At 37.1% G+C, this 23167-nt stretch overlaps 1 protein-coding gene across 1 annotated transcript; it reads left to right on the top strand.

The window, feature by feature from the left end:
* Window positions 1–11136: 11136 nt before the first annotated feature.
* LOC113003539 (putative uncharacterized protein DDB_G0294196) lies at window positions 11137–21842 on the top strand. Its single transcript, XM_026133327.2, has 2 exons — window positions 11137–11404; window positions 19150–21842. Exons 1-2 carry the CDS (start codon window positions 11191–11193, stop codon window positions 19179–19181), a joined length of 246 nt encoding a protein of 81 aa, XP_025989112.1. The 5' UTR covers window positions 11137–11190; the 3' UTR covers window positions 19182–21842.
* The last annotated feature ends 1325 nt before the right edge of the window (window positions 21843–23167 follow it).

The raw sequence follows: 23167 nt of genomic DNA, 5'->3' as shown, positions 1-23167 counted from the left end.
ATATGAAATGAGAAAGATTTAATCGATTAAATTAATTTGAAATCTTGACTTAGAGATCTGGGACAGTGATATATAAAGTAGCAGAGGAGAAGTTTTGCATTGTTGTGTTTATAAGGATAAATATATAAATCGATACGTACACATAGAACGTAAAATGATTTATGAATCGGGCGCAGTACTTTTATATCTATAAATCTACAATATCAGCTTTGCTCGGTTACACTATCAATTTGTCTGTCTATCTTTCTCTCAATGCAGAGAAAACTTTTCATACAAAGATGTCTCTATTATATATAAATAGATAACTTACACAAATATATTGCGCAAAGTACATAAAACATCGCATCGACTCATATTTTTCGCCCAATATAATTAATGTCTGGCAAGAGACAGACAGCTAGAAACCCGTTGAAAAATAGCTTATGAAGTTAAGTACTATCAGTATCGCAATCTGATGGCCGAATCGAAACCTTCATGGGACCGAAAGAGCGACGCGAGCGTGGACGAGCGAGTCGTCGCGTCGGCAGGTATTCGATAGCACCGCAAGGGTCGTCGACCGCAGGTGTTACGCGCCCGTTCACTCGACCCGCTCGGCTTCGCTCGTCCTCGCCACGGCCAAAACTCGTGGCTCTCTCCCTCTCCTATTCAGGAGACCGTCGAAATTCGCGGGCACGGCCCACGTAACGCTCCCTTCGCGATTACGCATACGTTATTAGCGCGAGCTCCGCGTTGCTTCGAGGATACCACACGAAGAGGTAATGCCACAGCTAACCATGAAAGGAATGGAAAACCCATGAATTACAAAAGTCAACATTACAGACTGTTAGTGAATCTCTTAACACCAAACGGAAGAAAAGATTAAAATAAATTTTGCCACGTTTAAATAAGCGATATCTTGTCAGTGCAACTTTTATTTAAATAATGTCGAATATTTTAAATAAATTTTATTACATTTTTTAAATGATGCCTTCAACTCACGAAAAGATATATTATTGTTTCAGCATGACGGTTGAACGTAAATTTTTTCTATTGAAATGAATAAACTATTCGTAATACAAATTATATAGTTGAAGTCGGAATATAAATCGCAAATAAACATATCAAAGTCTAATATTAAAGTCTAATATTAGCATGAAAACAATGATCAAGATATAATTTCATAGTCTATCATAATGGATATACGAACGCGCTTGTCTTCTCAGAGACATTCTCTTTGCTTTTCGAAAAGAGAAAAAAGTTCTCTATGACAGAGAATGGCCCGGAAGGAAAGCCGTAGGCGTCGGTAATTAACCCTTTGTCTTCGATATGCCTATAGGGTGATACTCAACTTTGTATCGCTCTTTGCACGCGCCTATTACAGCACGACGGTACATCAATCACGACGATATGCAGCGTGCACGTGATGCCTGTCGCGTGATTGAACCGCGTGGGGTCGACAAAAATTCCTCGTGGTACCTAAGAGAAACAAAGAAAGAGATTGCACGGCGGCTCGTAAGACACAAAGAATGAACGGAATGAACGGCGGAAAGGAACTTTAGGCAAGTCCGCGCGCGCGGCAAAGTCACCGGCCGTGGCTCACCTCCACGAGTGCTCACCTCCACGAACCTCGTCTGGAGGACGTTGACCCCCCTCACCACCACGTGGCGAGAGAGCGATGTCTCTCCTTCACGTCGAAGCACCTTACCTGCCTGATTTGAAGCAACCACCCGGCCGTGAACCTTCCTAGGGCCATCCGTTTATCTTCCCCTACCTCTCGCTCTTCCTAGCTTTTCTATACCTGGACGCTCTTTGTCACTCTCTTTAGAAATCTCCTCGGCGCGGCGGCGTATCGCGTATACATGTCTATCTGTGCGTAGGCGTTTTATTCTCCCGTTACTGGGGAATAAATCGGCGATGACGCAATAAAATTAATTGTAATTTAAATCAGAAGCTGACGCGCTTTTATGAAAACGTTAGCAAGTTTAAGGCCACCTGGAATCGGTAGTTCGCTTATATGGATGAATCGTCGTATCGCTTCAATCACGAATTGCTGATTGGCATGTTAAATTAGTCATGTTCTTTATCTTCCTGCGACTATCAGCTCGAAAATTAGATTGTATTATATTGTTGTCATCCTCTAATATTGCTATTTTTATCACTCGATTGTATTATTACACGATTCTAAATTCTTATTGAATGATAATAGATTGTGTAAAAAATTTTCATAAATTAATTAAAGCCGAAGCTTTGTAATAAGATCTCATAACGGATAAAATAAGGAATTATATTACAATTATCTAAATTACAGCTACCTAAATTCACAAAAGTAATATTAAATTTAGAACTTGAATTAATTTTTGTGTCGAAACATTAAATTAATTATCCAAATTAAATTGATAAAAAAATATTTCTGATGAAAGAAAAAGAAAACATCGACACCTGTAGATATGGCTATTCATCCCGCCAGTGATTTGAGGTAGTCTGTTTGCAAACTGTTGACTTACAATTAAAAAGAATGGTGTGCACCAGACGACAGAAATGGTATCTCGATGACGAGGCGAGTTAATCGTAAATTTTTTTTAACGCGAGTGATGTCAGCGATCCGCAATTCAAAAATACTCACGTCGTCATTAGTACGTCGTCGCACCGATTGCATCTGCATTTTTTCACTTCCGCGACGTCGCACGACGCTGTTTCCGTGCAGCGCATTCCGTTTAGTACGTGTCAGCGACACGGAGATACGCGGCGGCGTTCGCGCCAGAGAATATCGAGATGGAGACGAATGACCGGAACCCACGCGTATTCCCTTATCGGGCGAGGATCTTCCGTGGCCTCCATCACTTCCGCCTCTATACATTCTATGTCGAAATGGTGAAGATAGAATCCGCGGGATGATTCCGGGAAACCGAGGGCACACACATGGAATCGAAGGATTTACGAGTCCGACGATCTCTCGAGAATTTAGAAAACAAAGATCCATTGCAATTCAATACTATCAATGTAAAGACCCCGAAGGAGGTCTGAAATTTAAAACTTACATATTTACGGATATCTGAAATAAATTAAAAGTATTTGAATAAAATCACAAGTTGAATTTAATGTATTAATGGGATGATATCAAAGATGTTTGAAACGATGTTAGTAAAAAAAGTTTTAAATAAGTGACGGAACAAGACGTGTGTACAAAGATACGTCTATTTAAAAATATAAAAAGCGTAATTTATGAAGAAAGAAAAGTATGAAATATGAACAATTTGGGGAACGTAAAGAAAAAAGGTTCAAAGAGATTGAATTGATATAATTATGAGCGTTGCTGCTCGAGTCTTTTCGCTTAACGCTTCCTAAAATTTCGATAGTCTCAGATCGAGCAATTTAAAATTTTTCAAGGTTCAGCATCAAATTCTCCCAACGGCGAATCCAACATTCATTATCCTTTATTGCGTGCACGAAATGCGCCCTCCACATTTCCGCTCCGCAATCTGCCGAATTCGTATGCCAGCTTTGTTTTCCTGCGCTTCCTGCGCTCTCTCGGGCGCACAGGGTCGACGATCCTCCGGAGGATGATTATTAAGCGCGGTCGCGTTGCGTGGACCTTCGGTAAACGGCCGCGGTTCGTGCAGCAAAGTGCACTGACCGCAGATAGAAACACGTGGACGCGGGCCGCGTCGGCAGGCGGACAGAGGGTGTGGGAAGGAGAGGTCCGGGTCGAGGGGTGGGGTGTCGGGCCGGAGGAAGCTGGAAGGGCCTGGTGATTTTAACCGAGGCCTTCGCGCTTCGTGCTTCGTTCGCCGCACCGGCAGGAGCGATTTTGCGAAACGCTTTAACGAAACATCATGCCGCTCCGCGCCGACTTCGTCCGTTGACTCGCCGTCCGTCGGTTGATTTTGTACGTAAAAGATAGTAATGAGTAAGGACAAACGATACGCCTTAAACGATAACGGTACGCCGTCGATTCGAACGGTAAAAGACATTCTTTTGCTATCTATAGATTGACGACGTTCGAGTATAATGTAGTTTCAAAACCATCTAAAAATGATAAATTGTTTGGTGTATGCAATTAAAAATTTCTGTTAGTGGCACAATGATCGAGCTTGGCTCATTATCTCTTGATGCATTTTATTAATTTTTAAATCCACTGAGCCTACACACATGTAACTTTTAACTTGTTAATTTTTAAAAATAATAATTTGCAAAATAAAATTTTCAACTTATGGAAAAATAATTAACAAAAAACAAAAGTGTTCCGATTAAAAAAAAAATATTTTGAATAAAAAGTGGGTGATATAATTTTTCGAGACACATTGCATTAATTAATTAAGGTCGACCAAAGTAGTAATATTTTTTAAAGTTCATGGAACAATTAGGGTAAAATCATAATAAAAAATGTATTCCACAAAGCTACATTGTTAAATTATTTCACAGATATGATGAATGTAATATTTCATCTCGTATTACAAACTTACATTACTTTCGACCATAATGAGAAGTGCGTGTCATTATTTAAAATTCAAGAATAAATTAGAGAATGAATTAGGAGAGACTGATGGAAAAAATTTCATTATTCGAGCGCAACGTGAGCGATTTCTTGCACGCGATGAGAGCTTATCAGGACGCGCATCGGCTCGCATAAAACCAAACATCCGCAAATCGGAATCGTACTCACGCACGTACGCGAGCACGCATAAAAAGCTTAACGGAGAACGGTATAAAACTAGCGGGAATCCACGATTCTAACCCACTCGCCTTGATTCATGCGGAAAGTCAATGGCTGTTTTGGCCCGATTTACTTTTATGAATTCGATTGTACGACATGAGATGCATTTTCTAAATTATATGTTGATTTTTATGTTTTAATTTAATCTGACTAAATTGACAAAAGAAAAGAGTATTATGTCTTTATTAATGCTCTTTGAAAGGTACTTCATAATTCTTTATGAATAAAATACTTAAATTCTTATATTCTAAAAAATAAGATAAATTGATCCCAGTTGACAAACATAATTTTATATATAATTTTTAAATTTATGAACTTTCTTACATTTTATAATATAATTTTTAATTTTTAACTTTTGCTTGGTTTGCCAAAGATTTCGATAAAATAATTTAATAAAAATTTCAGTCGTAGAATTTTCCCAATGGTACTTTTGTCTACAATACATTTTTGAGTTTCGATGAATTTCGTCGAAGACATGATATGATCCTACTTTTTTCTTATTGGTTATTTATTAATAGAAATTGGATAATATTTTATGTTTAATTTTTTTTAGACGATCATGATATTTTATATCAACTTGTTTTGTTATCAACAAGCAATTTACTATAAATTAACTATAAAAGCTAAATGATCTTGTTTATTTATATCACTAATAATTTATTTTATTACTGATTTAATAATTTATCATATTTTAATATTTGTTGGGAAATATTTCAATAATCAGAGGCAAGTTTCCGACGGAAATAAATCGAATCTAAATATAGTAATATATCGTTTAAGAACCTCGTGTTTGTAGACAGAAATAGAGTTTGTTCAAAGATGCGTCAAGAATTTTAATTTGAAGTAAGCAGAGTTTATCTCTGCGCGGGAAGCGTGCTGCCCCTCCTTTCTCCTTCGCCCCTTTCTCCGTTGTCCTTTGTACGCCTTCCTAACCACGTTAGTTCTCTATCGCTGTGACGTAATACCGCAAGGTCTTACGGTACCTCCGGCAAACGGGCCTACATTACGTGAGTATCCGTACACGCGACCCGCATATAGCGTAAGTACCTGCGTAGAAGATCCGCTAACCGTTGCTTTTCGCGTATCCTTCTTCGAAGCTCGAGAGGCTCGTTTGAGCCCATTCAGCATTAAGAAAAAGCTGAGATAAGGATACAATAACTTTGAAAAAATATTTGTTTTTGTAAAACTTTATTTTTTAAATTACAAACTATAATAATTATTTTAACTTTTACATGTACTTTCAAAAATTGCTTACGATACAAAGAATTAATGTATCGAGAGTAGTGGAAGACATTCAATTTTGACACGAGAGAAAGAACGGTTTTAATAAAGTATCTAAAAATTTATACCTACATACAGATCTGAAAATAATTTTGTTGTACCATCAAAATAAATTGTGAAGGATGTTTCAGCATGATTAATGATGCTGGAAAAAGTTTTGACATTCTAACTACCAGGTTGAGCGTTTCACATAAATTATTTTACACTTTAACAAAAAATTATATTAGATCTGCATCCAGCTAAATTTGCAAACTTTAACAAAAACTGTTCTTTTCGAGTATTTCACATGGTTCATATTTATAATGCTTGAAATACGTAAAATGAATAATTTCTAGCAATTTAAAAATATGTCAATTTAAGGCACTTGAAAAAAGAATTTTAATATGTAATAGCAATAGAAAAAAATAAATGTTTATTCCACGTAATGCACGATTCTGACGAGGTGCACCAGTTCTCCCTGGATCAATGGTCGCGCCGGTCGCGCGGCGAGTTCATCGGCTGCTGTTGTTCGGCGATCGTACCAAGCGCGGCTGTCCGACAGGTGAGCGGCGCTGCACACGTACGCGCCTATACACATGCGAGATACAGTTAGGAGTACCGTTCTGAAAATGCAACGGCTCGCGTCTCGCGCCGAGCCCGATGCGAGCCTCCTCGGGACCCGCTGGAGAGGGCCCATTTCGCTCGCGCCTCCCCTCCGTTCGCATCCCGGACATGGTTTTAATGCGAAACGGACACGCTTAAATCGCAGATCCATTCGAGAGGGTGCACGATAACGGTAGCGCGATGTTCGAAGAAGCATTCAATAAAAGCGCCACGTGAAAAGATCTTCGAAGAATGCAAAATTGATTATCGAAATTAAAAACGGGCATTGAACATTTTTATGACTATTATACTCTTTCTTATAAATTACGTATACAAATGCGAAGTTGCCAGCAAAAATATTACTCACAAAAAATTATGTTTAGTTTGATGAAACTGTTTTCTTAACTTGTTTTGTTTTCAATTAAAGTGAAAATATCTTAGAGGAAAATAAAAATTTATTTGATTTTAAAACGTTATTGATCTTTTTTAAAGTAACTAAATTATTTGTTTAAATTATGTGTTTAATTTAAACAAATATTTTTTTTTAATTCAAAGAAAGTACTGGTAGAAAAGTGAGAAATAATTTAGTTCCGGTTTTGAAAATATATTTCTTTCATTAAAAAAAAAAAGATCTGCGTTGCACAATCAATTTCTTCAAACTTGTTATTTAATTTCTTTAATTCTAATAAAAGGGACAATTAAAAAGTTTCTTCAAATCAAAGAAACTTTTCTTTAAACTTGTAGCAATGCGAAAATTTCTTTGACTCAAGCAAATATTTGTTTTTACTGGAAGAAATTTTTCTCTAAGTGTGTCATAAAAATTTATATCATCATGGAAATTATCCAACGCGCGAAGATTATTATAACAAAATATTTTAATGAACATTTTAATTGTAGAATGCCAAGTTAAGTAAAAAGTTATTACAACATTAAAATGGCATCAAAAATAACTAAAAAATAATTATTAAAATTTTTTAATCAATCACGATTTATTTTAATGTCACTTTAACGTTATCGTAACCTATCGACCTGCTTGAGATTGTTACAATAGTATTTGTCTTCAAGTACTAAACATTTCAGTATTTTAATAATCTTCGTCAGAAACGTGATGCCGTCCCGCTTTACCCTGTCGATTATTTATTGATAGAAGCTTAAATTTATTTAATACAGACGCCCTCAGTGTTTAGAGCGTGTCCGTCACCGAAAGAGAAAATGAAGATAATAAGGATTTTTCGCAACGGGACAGACAATAGACAGGCAGCATGGCATAGCCTGTTCTATCGTTTATCCGATAAGACGAGCTATCCTCCAACGAACTCCGGCTAGTAACGCGATCGAAGGAAGGGTAGCGAAGTCGCACGGGAGTCGCACATGCGCAAGGTGCACCACCCCCGAATCGTCAGAAGGCCAGTTTACGCTAGTTCATCCATTCATTGAAGAGCTTCCACGCGTAATTTAATCCCTTATTTCTCTCTCTCTCTCTCTCTCTCTCTCTCTCTCTCTCTCTTTTACTTTCAACACAACTTTATATAATATTTGAATAATTATATTTTAAATGGATTTGTTTACAAATGTATTTTTGAAGTGAAAATATTTGATGTAGGGATACGGTAATTATATTGTGTTTAAAAAATATACGAACACATACAAGAATAAGTAACTATTAACATATATTATTTAATTATATCGCAATAGACAAATAAATTACAAGAAATCATAAAATGAATATTAGTAATATATATATATATATATATCCTATATATATATATATATATATATATATATATATAGGAAAAAGACGTAGTAATAAATATATATGAAACATAATGGATAAAACAATTTCTCATATATAAAAGATATAATGATACAAAAGTATAAGATAAATTATACATTAATTTCCATGAAAAGGTTGATTATACATGATTGGCATGAGATATTGTGTCTCGTGATATTTCAAATCGTCATTATCAACAATATTTATTATTCGTTTATAGTGCTATTAAGCCTCCCTACATTAAATCAACCCTCCTGCTTATCTCCCTTTCTGACTATACATCATAAATTAAATAATGATCTCAGCATGAGGAAAGCCCTTCCACCGCGCCATAAATATTGCGCAGAGTTTGAAACCCCTCGTTAGCTAGCGTAACCCGGGCGGGGTGGCGGTGGCGAGGGTTCCGGGGGTGCAAAGGGGTTGCTCGGGGGCGAGTCAAGTCCCTGGATGCCATCTGGTGGTGGTCGGTGCAAGCAGGAGCCACTGGTGCCCCGTAAAGTGCATAGCGCCGAAACGAAAGGAAGGCAGGAAGAAGGGAAGGTTGAGCCCGGGACGCGCGAGGTCCTGACGAGTTTCCTCCTCGACGGATCTAACCCGGGAGCGCGAAGGGTTACTCATCGCGCGCACGATTCGTTCGCGCTGCCAGCAAAAAAAGTAAGCGTGCCTTCCTCCGTGACGAGCTGCGAGCCCTCCGCTTCCATCATCACGACGAACGAGCACGAGCTGTGTAACCACGAGGCTCGCGAACAAAACCCGAGCCTGTCGTGTTTTCTTGGAGGTATCTTTGAGAACGTTGGAGTGCATCAGCTAATACTTTCCGATCACAACTTCATCGATAATCAAGCCGAAGACCTGAATATTTCTGATATCGAACTCGAGAAAACACTTGGCACTTGACAGAAGATGGTCCATGTCGATGGTCAATGAGGATAAAGCGTTCCAAGAGCAGTCTACAGTCATAGATACTGAAAGGACAGCACACGGAGTGCGAGTGATTCGCGATGTGGGTGTCCTCGGCAGTGTGGTGATCGACCCGGAATGTCAGTGATCGGCGAAATCGACGGAGAAAGAGCCTCGCGACACGGTGAACCATCGCAACGTCCGATGGCAGCGTTTCGTCGCGAGTGTTAAAATATCTTATCGCGTGCGAGGCTAGCGGTCGCGGTGGCGAGATATCGACCGCAGCCGTCGAATTAATCGTCGAAGGTCGCGAGCACCGCCTCGCTTCGTTGTCCTTCGCTCAATCCGATCGACGATCCGACACTCTCCAATCAATGATCTCAGCCAAAAGCAAAACGACGATCGACAATCATGATCGAACATGGATATGCTCGAGCTATCACCCGACTTACGGATCGCGCGAAATCGCGAGCTCCTTCGTTGAGCCTCTCTGCTTTCTTCAATCGTATGCGATCTTTCTCGATTCACCCTTAACGGCATAGATCAAACGATTCTAGCAATTTTTCAGAAAACGTCAATCATATTCTACACAATTCTCGCAAGTATTTGGGCAATAAATACACCTTACGAATGAAAGTGAAGAGTGAAACTGTGCGTTCGTCTTCTTTAAATGTCGCTTGTCATAACTCGCAATAGAGACCAGTAGTTGCCCCATATACTGCAGCAACGCGCGATTTCGTAGACATCGTAATCGTTAAAATCGATTATAACCGTTACATCAATAAAATCGATTTCGACACGAATACAGAATCGTTATATTTATGAACAATCGGTAGCTACCGATTGCTCAAGGAAAGATTCAAGTTTTTGGTGACTGTTTCGGTGACAGTGCTTACACTTCCTTATCCACACAGTCGAGCAGATCGAACTCGCACCCGGTCTAAGGACTTCGACCGCTACGCTCCCTCGCTGTTTCGAGGCTGCGCGCGAGGAAACGCGTGGTTGAATCGAAGCGACCCTCTCCGAACGAGACCCACTGACCTATCGACTCGGCGGGCAGCCACTCGAGGCCGTTCCAACTACCTCTCTTCTACACTTTCCACCCCGATGTTTGTTGTTGTTGCCCTTAGCTTCTTGCCTGCAACTCGATTTCCCCCCCCCCCACTTGCGAACGCATCAAAAAATTGCTCGCTTTATTTATGAGCTTATGAATAATGATTCTTCCTTTAATATCTTGAACTAAAAGCATTGACTTCAAGAATTTTCAATAGTGCAAAACGATACTAAACAATATTTTAATAATTGCCTTTTTTATTTTTTCTCGTCACTTGCATGTTTTTTTATAACCGATAAATCGACTGGACTCTATGAAAATGAACCGAGGCAAATGTTCGATCGTACATGGCAAAAAATTGATCAAAAGCAGATACATCGAGTTCGAGATTCTCTTTGATATCGGCGTGTTGCATCAACGTGGTATAAATGCGAAACGTACCAATACGAGCCGTTGATGACGTTTAAATGAATATAATGAAATAGATCAATATTATCAATATAAAGTCACCAATCAAGCACGAAAAAACAACAAGAGATAAAAAACAAGAAACGAACGTTGCACGCTTTGTGAAGGAAGACGGTTTAAAGAGGTTTTCTCTTTAAACGTTCAAAGACAATGATCCCGACGGTTACAGAGAGATGCAAATAAATTCTGCAATAATCTACATATAAATATTTACGAGATATAGACGAGAATATAATGGGATAGAAGTCCAAAGCAAGCACTCGAGTAATCTCGAAGAGTGACTGATTATTCAAACTGACTGTCCGATTCATTCATCTTCATCTCGTCGCTGGCCTCAACGCAACAACAACGACGCTGTCTTCGACAGTTACATGTAGAAATGCCATAGCTCGTAATAGATCGTATCTTTACTATAAACAAGAATTATACGCGCGAAAAATGGCTGAAAGCGCAGCGAGTCCGGGCAGCGTGCATGCGAACAGTCCGCAACAGCCACAACAACAGCAGCAGCAACAACCACAACAACAGCAGCAACAACCTCAGCAACAGCAGCAGCAATCGCAGCAGCAACCACAACAACAAACGCAACAACAAACGCAACCTCCAGATATAAGCAGTTCACAGTTGACATCTCCGCCGATCACAGGAACAGGTAGGGGGGCAAAGAAAAAAATTTGAGATTTGTTTCTCTAATTTTAATGTTAGTATTTTATTTTATTTTTTATTTACTTTATTGACAACTATTAAAAATTGAAACAGAGAGAGAGAGAGAGAGAGAAGACAATTTTAATTTACATTAAAAACAAAAAAAACAAAAATATTAGAAATTGTTACAATACTAGATGGATGGGTCCACAAATGGTAAAATTTAAAGAGACGATAAGAGATGTCTTAATTAGAAATGTTATTTTATCATCTGCTTGTTTTCTATGAAAATAACAAAAATTTAGAGAAAATTTAACAATGTCTAAAAATGTATAGATCTTTCATATCGCTTTTTAGATATTTATATTATTCTGATTTTCCTCTCGACACATCTTGAAATTTGCAATGTTGTAAATTGTATTAGTAATTTTATCGAAGCTTAGTTTAAATCTTCGCAAAAAACAGAGCCAATTTAAAATTTCTCAAAGCACGAGCTCCTCAAACATTGACATACATACGTCAATATAAATCGTACCAAACGTTTCGTGGGCAAACATGCTAAATCTTTTATTATTTACATCGAGCAAACATCCCGTATTTCGGTGTGTCTTCTGGAATCATTTGTACCGTGCGAGGAACGGCGCGGCGCGCGGCGGTCAGCTTCACGATCTCGCTCGCGTAATCGCGTAATCGCGTTGGCGTAACGTCGGGCCATTACTCCGCCAGCACGCGAATCGCGCGGCGAGACGGAGCGGCTCGCGATGCGCCGGTGCTTGCCTGGATGACGAGGAACGGCGTGTTGGCTACGACAGCGGCGGCGACGGCGGCGGCGGTGACGGTGACGGCGGCGACGGAGAAAGGAGCAGCGTGCAACGAGCGAGAAGGAGAGAGCGCAAGTCGCGTTAGCGGATCTGTCGGTCGAGTAACGGAACGCCGGCGAGTACCGCTAGCACCGGCTCTGACGCGGTTACCGGACACCGTTACTTCGCCGATGCATGAGTAGCCCCCACGTGCTTCTCTCGTCATCCTTGTCTCGCTCATTGGAGAGCGTCCCTCACGGGCGAAGAGAGGGCATTTGACGCGAACACGGATACACGAAAAGATAGGTGACCGATGGGAAAATTCAGCGTAGTTATGTAAGAAGACAGTGGAACGCGACCTTTTTGCTTTAATATATTGTTCGGTGATTTGTCTTTCTATTATATCACTTTAGCATTACTTAGATTACGGAAATTGTACGATGACATAATTGAAACACAACTACAGAATGATTGGAAAATAAATTTTTTATCAGAATCTCGCAAGACGTGGTTAGACATCTGTAATTTTTATTTAAAAACAATGCGACTACGATCCTTGCACAGCCGTTACAATTAGTAAAAAGTGAAATTAGTAATACTGATTAAATGCACGAAAGTTCGGGTTTATTTAAAAGAGCAACTTAATAATTATTATAAGCTGTTGCAACAAAGTCCTTTCGATATAAATATTGTTAAATTCTCTTGAACGTTTAAAAGTTAAAATAAGTGAAATTTTATTATCTCTCTCTTTAAGAGTAATGTTGACAAGAAAAGCTATTACAGTGATGTGAAATATTTAATAGTTCTATATCGAGACTGGGTGTAAACTATTGATTTTCTTCATATTTTAGACTGTTATTAGTAAAATATCGTATCCGGTCTTCATTTTTCATCGCTACAACAAAAAATAGAAATCTTTTTTTTAATAATTATAATTAAAACATATATATATTTCAATTGCGTTTAATAACCTTTATTGTGCAATTAATATACATATAAATAAAATATTTAACAAATCTATACTTATCTCAAAAATCTCTAGAAAATATTGCAGAAAACATTTCTAAAATTTGGGCATAAATCGTGTGCAATTACATTTGAGAGGTGTTAGATATACGTGCTGCTTAACGCAAACAAAATTTACATCTAGCAGATACGTAGAAATGATTATAAACACATTGTTGATGAAACTATATTCGACAGTTAAATTTATAGCATTTACCGCTAAGTTTTACGTCTGAGAAGATCGCTATGCTATCTGTAGAATGTTGATGTAAATAATGATCGGTTGATATTAAAATATAACGGATAACAAGTCGTACTACGGTGTTACATCAATAATCGCCAGCCGTCTTATATGACGCATTAGTACGTCAATAGCCGGCAACGCATTGATTTTATATGACGTAGCTGTACGTCGATGTGGTCGGTGGACGCGTAGTAGATTTTACATGACACAGAGATATTTCTACCAACGCCATTTAGCGGTAGCTAAACTTCTTTTCTACTAGTCTAGATTATAGCCAGCATTAGGATATAAAAGGAAATGAATAGTCGGTGAAATTACAGTTAATAATGTTGGTGAATCCGGCTAATAATAACATGCCAATAATCGGGAAGTCTTTAACTATCTATAATTATTACCAACCTGACAATTATCCGAAAATGACGCAAAGAAAATTATCATCCATTTAATAAGTGTTATTGGACGCGAGTAAACCTGCCGTTTGGCTTAACAGGCATCGTTAATTAAGATCCGCGATCGGGAAAGATCGTGTCGCGATCACTTTTAAAGACGACGTTTATAATGAAGGCTTATCATCACGATGTTCGCCTAAGACACATCGAGTTTGAAAGAACAGCGGTATAAGGGCGTGAATACCGGTTACCCAGTGGGTAATTTTTCCTAGCAGTCACGACGATTACAACAAGGTTCGCGCTACCGTTCTCGCGCGTTAAAAGCGCCGTTTTGATCGCGCGCGCACATCGCGTAAAATTACCGCGTAACGGAAAAGGCGAGCTGCTACGAGAAAACGTGATCGCGTGCGCGAGCGCGTCCCGCAGGTCTAGGGGTTAGGAGGTCGAGCTCCTTGTCGTTTTACCGTTCGTGTCCGGGAGAACTACCCAGCGCGCATTCCCCGACGGAATTGCTATTATCGTTATTATTATTGTTGGCCTCAACTGCATCGCATCGACCAGCTCCGTTAACATGACTGATTGCGAGAATGATGTGATTTAAACCTGGCGGTAGCACGACATGTTCTTGTCATTATTGCCTGTTACGATTCTTGGCACTGTTATTAATATTATTAGAAAAGTAGTTGTTACCCCTTATTTTTTTACTGCGAATTTTGCTCCCTTTTCCAAGAAGAATACGTAATACAAAGTGTTCTATTATTACTACAGTAATTATGAAAATTGAATTGAAACGATTTTATACGAAATGAACATGAACCTTAAGTAAACATTTTCTAAATTTATTTTCTAAAAAAAATGTTATTAAAAATATTATTCTTTTACATTGTTTGTGAAACAATACATTTTTAAATTCTCCTAACCAGTTTAAACATTTTTAAAATATAAGGATGAAACGTCATTTGCCAATTAGATTAGTGTCATTTAATCGTAATTATTAAATCATAATCAAAGTAAACTGTTGTCACTTGACGTTCTTTAATTATTCAATTCTCAGTCTCAGTAAGCCGTTTTTATATGCAATAAATTAATTGAATTCATTGGATCACTCTCAATCATACTTAAATTATAACGTACGTGATGCAATTTGAACATATGATAAAATCTCTTTTTTTATTCCTTTTTGCAATTTAAAAAAATGTTAGGTAAATCAATCCACGGGCATTAATCCACCATGTCCGTCTGTCGCGCGAGATTTGCGTCTTTAACGAGCTTATCCGGAGCTTTACGCGGCAATAATATGTGCGACAGCGAAGCCCCGCATTGCGCAAATCGCACGCGACCATGGCATGTCTCGACTTCTTCATGTAAAATAGTGTTAGAGTCACTTCTTTAGACATATTCGTGAGAAGTCCATCTCTTATTATCATGTAAAAATCTCGCACTTCTTTTTAAACGGTACAGTTTTGATTGCTTCTTTATATATATCCAAGTTAACATAAGTTTTCCTGTAAAAAGATTTACAAAAGTTTAAAACTTTCTTACCTTTTAAAATCAAAAGAAAAGAATATGTAAAAATTTTGTACAAAACTGTATATCTTCTCTTTTAATTTTATTTTTGTCTGATCTAAAAAATGAAAACAGATGCAAAAAAAAAGTTCTAGCAAACTTTCAAGTTATTAAATCAAATTCTCGCAAGTCTCTTCTAATTTTGCGTGTTTAGATTCTTCAATCTTATTATAATATTACACGAAATCCAAACAGTATGGAATATTCCAGCAATGTTGCAGCAATATTTTCAATGTTTTTGCAATGTTATTGAAATGTTGTAATATTGCTGCAATATTACTGAAATGTTCTGTGCTGTATGGAAACAGAAGAAAACACGTGTTTTCTTCGATTTATTCCTATTTATGTCCGCTTGTAGCAACTCTCAAAATAACCCGGGAAAAAATTTTTCATAATAATTACATATAATATTTATATATATCATGTAAATTATATATATTAGCCCTTTCTCTACTATCCTGGTGCCCGACCGATTTATGCCACTTCCATTCAACTTATGATTACTTCGGTTATTAAATTACATGCATTTTATTATTTTTTAAAGTGAAGTTTCAACATTTTTGTTCTAGAAAGCTAAAACTATGTTAGTAAATTTTTAAAGATTTTTGAGTTATTTTAAGTGGAAAAATGAACAGATTCGAAATACCCAGGATGATAGGGGCACCGTTTTGAGCATCATATCGCAACGGTGACATGTGTTTTATTATGTATCATATACATATTTATGTGGACATATTTAATATATAATTGTATATAATTATATATGAAACATTTTTTCTCAAGAATTTTTTAATTTCACCCGTCTCTGACGTTAAGAGAAAAATTTGCCACTGTCGAGAACGAGATAAAACTCATCACAGATATTCATCGCGGGCGCGCGATTCTTTCAGTCCTCGTCTCTAAGTCATAGGCCACTCGTCGTCCTTTTTCTTCCCCTAACGTTCGACGGCTATCCCCGTTCGCGCGTACGTGCATTACGTGGCGCGCGTGACGGCAGTAGGCCAAGAGTTCACCGACCTGCAGCCTAGCCTTGCAAGGCCGGTCGTCTCGACTCTGCTCGGCCGAGCTCGACTTGACCGGCAGCGCTCGGACGGAGCAGTTGTGCACTCGATCACTCGCGAATAGTATCGACCGCGTCGCGCTTGACGATTCGCTGCGAATTTATCATCTACATTCGTCCTTACCGACGCGGCGGCCGTACAGGAGCTACTGACACCGCCCGTTACGAGAAATCTGCAAAACGAACATTAGAAGCAGGGTGGGGCGTTTACGTGTAAAATATAAATAATTTACATATACAATGTAAACTTTATAAATAATAATTTATTATTGAAGATTTAAATTTTATCAGAAATAATAGAAATTATACTCAATCTTTTAATTTTTAATATTATATATTTTTTTATTTTATCAGTAGAATTTGATATATATTAACAATCTTGAAACTTATAAATTATTTTTTTTGTATTATCTAATTTTTTTGATTAAAATAATTTACATTGCTTTTATTGGCCACATAAAAAAGATTTATGTAAACCTAACTTGAACAATACATAAATAATCTATGTAAATTAATCTTAAAATTTATTGCACACTTCTGATTAGAAGGAGACTTTATGTAATAAAAATGAGAGATGATAAAAATCATATTATACATGTATAATGATGTTTAATCTTCCAATTTATGTAATAATAATTTCAATGAAAACTGAGAAAATATTGTGAAACAAACTTAAAGGAACGCATTAAATTCACATATTTCCTTTGAATAGCGTTTTTTATAAAACAAAAAAAAATGATATAATCGTAAAAATTATATAAGACAAAAATGATTTAAAGCAAACATTTCTACCGCATATTACTCATCGCGTCGGCCAGTCAGTCAATCGTCTGAGACAATTGAGTGGAGAGAAGAAAGAGGAAACTTAAAACGCGGTTACGTTTATTCGCGCGGACGAACATGGACCTCGGAGAGAAGCGGAACGCAGGCGCGCGGGTTCGGACGAACACGTTCTCGCTCACCGATCCGCGCGGCGGCCGTTCTACTCGCGCGAGTGCGTCGAATCGGAACGACGCACCGCCGATTGCGAGACGGAACTTCCGATTACAACATGCTCCTCACCGACAACGATCGCTCCTCGCGCGCGCGAATGCGCGCGAGTCGAGATGGCGAACGATCCTTGCGCGGTTCCGCTTCGGAAAATCGCGCGGTATCCTCGAAAACCAAAAGACCCTTTGAGCTTGCGTCGTCATATCGAGCTAAATGTCAAGATGAGAAATGTCACCCAGCATACTCTTTAAAAAAAAGAACTGATAAATGTTTCAATATACTGCAGATTACTACCATATAAGCGCTACAATATTATTTAATATTCATTAATATTTTTAAAATATTATTTAATGTTAATACAAAGTGGTTACAAAGTGTCCACTGCTAATAATATTATATGAAAAGTAAATAATATTATTTACTTTATTATTTTTAATTTAATCAATATTTAAAATTTTGAATTGATTTTGTGAATATTATAACTTTTGAATATAATGATTATCAAGTTTATATATATTTTATGCATTAATTTTTTATCACAATAATATTCGTAGAACATTTTCTTAATATTTTTACGGATATTGAAATATATCACGAATATTATAAAAACGGACATATAACATTAATGCAATATTCTCATATTTGATATTAAAATAATATTAAGAATATTGAGTAATGTTCTCGAAATATTATTTTAATTTTTAATAACATTTGTATAATATCTTAAAAATATTGTAGCACTTATAATATATCAGTAATTAATGAAATTCATCAATTACTAATATCAATACTCAGTTTATTAAAACACTTAGTTTTTTTGAAGGGATACGCAACTGTATTTTGTCTTTGGCAGATTTCTGCTTTCTTCATTTAAAACATCCGCGTTCGAACTCGTTCCAATTGCAATTTCGATATTGGAACAGTGTATTTCATCTTTGCGATTCATCGATTGTGTGTCGCGCTTACTGTTATAGTCGCTCAGCAGAGTTCGGAAATCATCGACGACGGCGCGTTTAGTAGTTTCGAACGGATTGGACGCGATGTGCGTTTCTAATAAAACGAGACACGTTATCCGGTCGAATTTCAACTTTTCGTTTGTCGTTGGTCGATTAAACATTGCAATCTGTATTTACGGATCGCCACGCGAGTCTTTTGAGAAGTATCAATCGATGCAGTGCCAGCCCGATATCCTGTACGACCTGATGGACAATTCATTCTCGCAACTGAGCTCGACATTGTTCCATCTTTAGGTTATCTAAAAATTACACGAAGGCTCAAAATCTTGTCTGGCTTGGGAGCAGTGAGAAGGAAAATGCACTATAATGCATTACATTAAAATCGTCTTATTTCTTTTTCATCATCGCACTTATTTATTTGTTCCAACAGAGTCTAATCTACAAAATTGTTGAATAAAATAACATATATATAATATCGGCACATTAAATGTTTTAATATGTCAGTAATAATAATTTTGAGAGTGTTTAAATATAATAATTTTGAAAATGTTTAAAAAATGCAAATTTAGACATGTTAATGTATAAGTTGCTATAATTGTTCAAAACCATTAATTTTTATATTAATCTTTTATTTTATTAAATTTTTTCTAAAATTAATTTGTCGTGAACATTAAGTTAAGCAATAAGTATATTCTTAATTCCATATTCTGTATCGTATGTAACACTTGTATTTTTATTTCAGGTAAGCTCATTACTTTCATTCTGCGCACATGACGACCATTTTGCGGTGAGTACATGGATATTTTACAAGAACATAAATCGTACTATTCGAGAAATAGCCTGACAATTGATATGACAAGTATTACAATATTTATACAAAGTTGACTGTGTAAAATGAGAACTCTGTGACATTTTAACGGTCCAATGCAACGGTGTGAGAATTAAATAACTTATGGATTAGATGATCGGCGAATATGGAATTTTCACTGCGATGTGAAAAACCGTATCGGAAATTCAAATTATCTATAAACGTACGCGGTGTATGTATATATGTAGTTAGTTAGAACTCGTAAAACAGGAGAGCGCATTATTATGCGGCTCGGATGGGGTTAAGCAATGTGTTACGGTAGAAAAGATACGTGTCCAAGGCGTAATGTATTTATATGTGTATGTATATATATGTATATATATACACATACATATATACATGCACACATACCACACACACAACACACATGGTGTCGGAGCACACCCGCCGGCTTAGCCGGCGGCGTTTGAAAATAGATCGGGGAACGATAAAGTGCCGTGTCGGTGAGCTATCGAGAGTTTGCGTAATAATCGCAGATAGATTTATGCTAGATGGGATCGTTGTGAAAACGATCGACTCGCGAATCGCGAGGGTGAAGCGTGCCTATAGACAGAAATATCGGATGATCGGTAGTATGGTCTCGAGGCGATCGAAACGGCGACGCTGGCTGATCTCTAGTCGCTTTTCTACGCAATCGAATTCCGAAATGTAATGACGCGATGTGAAAACGTGCTCCAAAGCACACACGCACTTAGCTTTTATTCTGTATTCGTCAAAGCAAAGGTAATGAAATAAAAGAAACATTCTTACTTTTAATAAATAATTATAATTAAATAATTATGGTAACACTCTTAGTTACACTATAATATTTAAAAATTCAAGAAAATTTTTAACATGTACGTGACGCTGTTATATTTTTCTCTCTTAACGAGAAATTCCTAAAACTCATTCTGAAGCGTCATGGAACATATATATTACACATTCTTTCACTTATAAATATTATAGTATAGCATAATAAGTGTTAATATAATCATTTATTTATCGTTTCATTTATTAAAAGTAATAAAATTGTGTATTTTGAAGAGAGGTGTAATTAATGCGTTATTGTAATACAGTGACTGTTTTGTAAATGCAGACTTGATTATGAAAGGAAATATTATGTTTATTAATTCTTATTAAAATTACTACATTATTCATACATCGTATCTCTTCAATAATCCTGTACAAAGAGTACACACCCATTTCTTTTTTTCTTGTTTTTTGCACGCCAGTTGTGTAACACTTACGAGAGAGCAACAGGGGCCTAACTGACAAAAATGGACCCGGGAGCGGGTTATGGTCGGACCTGGACCCCGACCGGGTCCGGAAACGATTTTGGTGCCGCGGGCGGGGAAAGCGACTCTAGCCTGACAGACGTTTCTCTCCCTTTGCACGCTCTCGCGCCTTCTTCGACAGCCAGGTTCACGCTACCGAGATAGCCACCAGCCAAGCCCTGGGTGTGCATCGACACCATAATGACGGGTGATTGAAATGTCGCGCAACCCGTAGCGGAATATTTATCGCTACTTGTAAAGTAGAACGCTGTTTATTAGAATCACGTTTATCGAAGTCGTTTCGTGCCAGAGGTAAACTAAACTGCCGTAAGCGCACAATTGTAAATCAGTTGTGAGCCACCGTTTGATTTTTTTTTTAAATCTTCATTCCTAGTGCAAAATCGCTGATGCATAATCTACCGTGATAAGGAAGAGATCTTCTTTTACAGATTTATAGATCCGTGTAGCGTACATTTTGCTATGCATATTTTGTTTTGCATTTTTCGATATCACAGATTTATGGCTTCAGAGAATATTAAACCCATATTTTCATTCATTTCGCACATGTTACGTAGATTTATTATTATATTTTAAATTATGGTTAAAAAATCGTAATACGTACCGGATAACTAGTTTTACAAAATTTCTTTATCATAAAAATTCTTCTATCACAAAAATCATTGGTAATATCGTTTCATAGAACATAGAGATATCTTTGCTTCTGTCTGATTGAGTAGTTCTTGGATCTTTACACTTCACTTGAATCTTTTTTTCTTTATACAATTCGATTGCACAAAACACGAAGAGAGATCGACGAGATAAAATTTCGTACGTGTGTATCGCAAATCAGTCGTTGTTTTAGCAGCTGAGAATGACTTGAAGCGAAAGAGAAGGAGAAAGAGAGAGAGAAAGACCCAGATTTCATTTTCGTTGATGAGTTTGGCACCGGTCCAACTCGCCTAAATATATACTACCTTTTTCTCCGTCATTCTCTCACCTTCTCCTTCTCATTTTCGTCTGAAACAGATCATTCCCAGTTCGCGAAGCCAGTGGAAAGGTCTGAGAGTACTGCCGGGATTTATCCTAATATGAATTAATATAATACTAAAATGTAAGAAAAATTATAGAGTTTACATATAAATTAACTTCAGGTTTTGTCTTATTTGAAATTGTATACAAACGTACAGCTCAATTGCAAAGAAATCTACGGAAATAAATAATGATGAATGACCGTTGGCTGCTTTCTACAAATATTTTGCTCTGCGGGTGGTGACAAAATTCTTTGACCCTTTGATTTTGGAAAACAAAAAAAAAGAGAAATAGTGCCTACGCCCATAACTGTCAATTTCAACAGCAGGACGAACGCAAGAAATACATGAAAAAAAAACAATGAACGATCAATATTTCAAATTCACTTTGCGCCGCAAGAGGCGAGCCCGGTTCGTGTAACAGTATTCGAAGAGACTGCTTGTCAAACGCCTCGTTGTCGTAACGTAATTTACGACAGGGTCCGCTTGGAAATTTCACCTTACAACAACTTGCGCGCAGTAACAACGCTGCGGGTCCCACCGAAAGAGCGCAATGAACCCAAAATGAGAAAGCAACTGCCAATGTGCAACCGTGCGCGCCGATTTCGGTTACACGTTCACCAGTTACGAGCCGGCTCGAGTCTCTTACCGAAGAAAACGACTTGGAGACTTTCGACCTTGGGATATCGCGCGCGAGTTCGATCTGACGGCTTTTTCAACGAGCATGGTTACTGCGCTCCAATAATTCGCGAGTAGACACGGAAAATAATTCTCATGAACGCGATTCGCGCGAAACGAGTTCCTGTGTTTCCTACGATTTAACTTTATACGTGGTGTTCTTGTTCTACTAGTGATTCTATACGCGCGTATGTTTGGTAGCAACAAAAGCTCATAGTAAAAATAAAAATTAAGGATTTGCAGAAGAAACGTACAAAAAGATATTACTTTTTGAGTTCAAAATTTATGTTTGCGAAAATCTAATGGAAAGGGATCGTATATGGTAACTTTCTGCTTTAAAATAGATTATTAAATAATAAATATTAAAAAGCGAAATGAGTAATTTCTGTAATTTTTACGTAGCCATCGAATATTATTTCTTCACGAAAAGAACGGTTTTGCTGAAGTGTCTAAAAATCTAACTGCACCGAGAGAAATATTGGTGAGATAGACCAAACATTTAGTTAAATAGTGATCAAATGAATTTTATAGTTATAATTGTTAAACATGTATTTGTTTTAACCAAACAATCAGTAGGTTTAAACAATTATTGTTATACAATTTATAACCAAATAATTAAATATAACTAAATGTTGTAATTAAATTATCAGTAACTACAACATTTATTTGATCACTATTTAATCAAACGTTTGATTAATATTTCTCTCAGTGTAAATGCGGATCCGAAAATAATTTTGTGGGATCATCAAAATAATTATACAGGACACTCAAGTTGCTTGCTAGAATGTCAAAACTTTTTACAATCTTGTTCATCATGCTTGAGCGTCCTCCATAATTATTTTGATGATCCGACAAAATTATTTTCAATCAGAATCCACCTAAATTTTAAAGACACTTCAGCAAAATTGTCCTTTTCACGTTTCGATATTGAGA

Source organism: Solenopsis invicta, chromosome 10 (assembly GCF_016802725.1).
Source record: "Solenopsis invicta isolate M01_SB chromosome 10, UNIL_Sinv_3.0, whole genome shotgun sequence".
NCBI lineage: Eukaryota > Metazoa > Arthropoda > Insecta > Hymenoptera > Formicidae > Solenopsis > Solenopsis invicta.
The sequence above is the reverse complement of the archived record's forward strand: the minus strand, read 5'-3'. Positions and strand labels throughout refer to the sequence as shown.

What these genes read in the sequence shown, in the direction of transcription:
- LOC113003539 (XM_026133327.2), top strand. Translation starts at nt 11,191, where the DNA reads ATGGCTGAAAGCGCAGCGAGTCCGGGCAGCGTGCATGCGAACAGTCCG. An exon ending in TCCGCCGATCACAGGAACAG is followed by an intron (nt 11,405 to 19,149) that starts GTAGGGGGGCAA and finishes TTTTTATTTCAG; the next exon opens with GTAAGCTCATTACTTTCATT.